Genomic DNA, 3220 nt, shown 5'->3' with positions numbered 1-3220 from the left:
CTCACTGGCCCAAACACTTCTTTTTTGTGTGCACTTAATTCTGCCTCATTTGTTCATTAAACCGTTTCGAAAAGATAATCTCGATAAGGGACGGTTACCTTGAAGACCGTTCCGTTTCCCACGCGTCTTTAATTTCCTTCATTTTCAAGATCATGGCATTCAATTCTGATTGATGGTGTTGAATCTACTTCAACCGTCTATCAAAGGGCTAAGGCCACTGAGGTTGGCCTTATAAATACATGTACTTAGTGGAAGTGAGAATGCACGCAACCATGGCTTATCCAGAAATAACTTTGCGAGCCCTACTTCTTTTCCTTCTCTTTCTGAAATCTTCCCATCATAATCTCGCTCTCAGCCTCTAGATCTTAGGCTTTATGGCTTAATCTCAAGTCCTGGGTAGGCCTTATGGCTTAATCTCAGGTCCAGCCACATGTCTTTGGCCTCATAATGTCTGGATGGGATTCACCAGTTTCAGTTAGGCTGAAGAACACGCGGTGCTCCTGACGCGGGGTACCACATTCTGGGGAGTCCTTCTCTTTAGGTTCCCTCACGCGGAGCAAACCGAAGAAAGGTGGGAGGCCACCCAAGGCCGAACGCTATTTTTCGGTGCCCTACCTCAGGGGTTTAACGAACAGGCTTATGTTTTTCCCCTAAGGGAGTTGAGGCAACTGGGCTGTGCTCTCCTCATGATGACCACCTTCATCCCGGGGGATAACCACCTAGAAGGGTTGCGATGGATTATTTCCTTCCCTATCCTTGCAGTACAAATGATAGCAGCCGTAGCTCAGATCTGAGGAGGGTGGAGAGAGCAAGAGGAAGAGTGACCATCTCACTGCCCCTCATAGCAGAAAATCCAGAAACTCTTAGGAGATCTACAGTCCAATGTTTCAGCCACTTTTGGCTTTGTAGTCTTGCAAATGTGACCTTCGCGAGTGTACTTGTATTGCTTTTCGCCGCAAAGCCACTTTATGAATACAATCTTATTTCTTTCGCTACTTTTTATAATGTAGTAAGGCCTCTGGTATAGGCCATGTTAAACGTGTTCAAACTCTTAACACTTATTGTCAAAAGAATTGAAAATTTTCTTAAATAAATCTCTCAAATTTAAATTTTAAATTGTTGAAAAAATTAAAGAAAAATTAAATCAGAGAAAACAAGGCCTCTTGTACAAGGCCGCGAATACAAGGCCTGAAGGCATAGACTGTTGCCCCCTAGTCTTACTAGATGAAATGAATACATGAAACTGGGGCCACTGAAGAGGCCTAAGTGTAGGGGAGGACGCGAACATAGTAAGACTATGTTTGCCCCCCTGTCATAGGAACAGGTGGATCTGGGGGATCTTCAAATTCCCAGATACTTGGGTAATATTTTTCAAGAACCTGCCATTGATTGTGTTGCAATGGAGTTCGCCGTCCAAATCCTTAAGGTGAAAAGCTCCGCGATCGAGAATTCGGTGAATCACAAAAGGTCATTCCCATCAAGGAGTCCATTTGCCGCGGCCGGTCAACTTTTCGCCAAACGGTAATACCGCCTTCCAAACCAACTCACCTTCTTTGTAACTGCGGCCACGTGTCTATTTATCATAGGCGTTAGCAATGCGTTGCTTTTCCATCACTAAGCAGTCCAAAGCCTCTAAGCGCTTCTCACTAAGATCCTCATGCTCGTGCCACATAGCCTGGACATAGTCCTCATCGATCAAATGATGTTGATCCTGCACGCGTAGGGACTGAACATTGAGCTCTAAAGGTAGAACTACGTCATGACCAAACATCAAAGCATAGGGCGTGGTGGCAGTAGGGTTCTGCTTGGAAGTGCGATAGGCCCATAGTGTCTCGTACAGTGTTTCATGCCACTGGCGACAAGCATCTTCTTCAGTACGGTGATGATAATCTTGTTACTGGCCTCCGCTTGACCGTTGGATTGAGTGTAATAGGGTGTGCTATGGATAAACTAGATGCCCAATTCATCGACGAGCTTCTCTACGGCACCGCCCATTAATGTTGCCCCCCTGTCGGACACCAACTCCTCAGGGATGCCGAACCTGCAAACAATATTGTGAAAGATGAACTGGCGAATGATGGCACCAGAGGCCTCCTTCATAGGTTCAGCCTCTACCCACTTCGTGAAGAAGTCAGTAGTGACGATGATGAACTTGTGCTGGAGAGAAGAATGAGGATGAATCATTCCAATCAAGTCCAACACCCAGCCTCGTGTAGGCCAATGTTTAATAATAGGCTACATGGGGATATTAGGAACGTGCTGGACTGGTCCATATGCCTTGCAATCTTGGCATCCTTTAGCGAAAGCGATACAGTCCTTCAAAATACTGGGCTAAAAATACCCATGCCTCCAGATTAGCCAACGCATCTTTGGACCCTCTTAATGGGCTCCACACACGCCGGCATGTGCCTCTCACATTAACTGCTTTGCTTCGCGGCCATACACACATCCGAAGTCTATACCGTCTTCGCCATGTCGTCACAGTTCGTCACCTCGGAGGAAGTAATTTAGTGCAAGAAAATGGATCTTCCTGTCTGCAGTGGGATCTGGCTGCTTGATGTAAGCGATCAAAGGTATACGCCAATCCATGTCAATGGGATCTAAGACTACCACCGTTGCGTCATCAGGTGGGTCAGGCCGCGCAAGCCACGAAGGCAGCATGCATTGCTTAACCTTGAGAATTCTCTCGCGAACCCCATATTTCAAGGTAATGCCTGTAGCCATCTGAGCGAGTTCATTTACAGCAAAGTTGCGCTCGCGAGGAATATGTTCTAAGTCCACGTCATCAAATTGGACCAAAAGCTCAAGAACACACTTAAGATAGGGGGCGAGTAAATAGCTGACGCACTTGAACTTCTCGCGAAGCTGGTTGACCACGAGCAAAGAGTCGCCGCGTACCTGGATGTCTCTGACTCCGAATTCTAGCAACACTTCTAGGCCTATAATGAGGGTCTCATATTCTGCCTGGTTATTAGTGTACCGGAACTCCATCTGGAAAGAATATGAAAAACGATCGCCTGCTGGGTTTTCCAGAACAACCCCTGCCCCTGCTAGCGTATCCATGCACGAACCATCGAAATATTGTACCCAGGGTTGCAGTGAGAGAGTGGCTTGATATAGCGCGGCGTACTCCGGTAAGCACGCCAAGTTCGGATGATCTAAAGCTTCAGCGGCGACCTCTAAATCTCTCACTGCAGGGACATCCAACATAGGGTGGTGT

At 46.8% G+C, this 3220-nt stretch overlaps 1 protein-coding gene across 1 annotated transcript; it reads right to left on the bottom strand.

Moving 5' to 3' along the window:
- Positions 1 to 1573: 1573 nt before the first annotated feature.
- Positions 1574 to 2474, bottom strand: LOC112168076. Its single transcript, XM_024305199.1, has 3 exons — positions 2463 to 2474; positions 1984 to 2157; positions 1574 to 1852 (listed from the first exon to the last, which is right to left on the bottom strand). Exons 1-3 carry the CDS (start codon positions 2472 to 2474, stop codon positions 1574 to 1576), a joined length of 465 nt encoding a protein of 154 aa, XP_024160967.1.
- Between the last annotated feature and the right edge of the window lie 746 nt (positions 2475 to 3220).

Source organism: Rosa chinensis, chromosome 1, assembly GCF_002994745.2.
Source record: "Rosa chinensis cultivar Old Blush chromosome 1, RchiOBHm-V2, whole genome shotgun sequence".
Classification (NCBI taxonomy): Eukaryota; Viridiplantae; Streptophyta; class Magnoliopsida; order Rosales; family Rosaceae; genus Rosa; species Rosa chinensis.
This window is presented reverse-complemented; position numbering and strand designations above follow the sequence as displayed.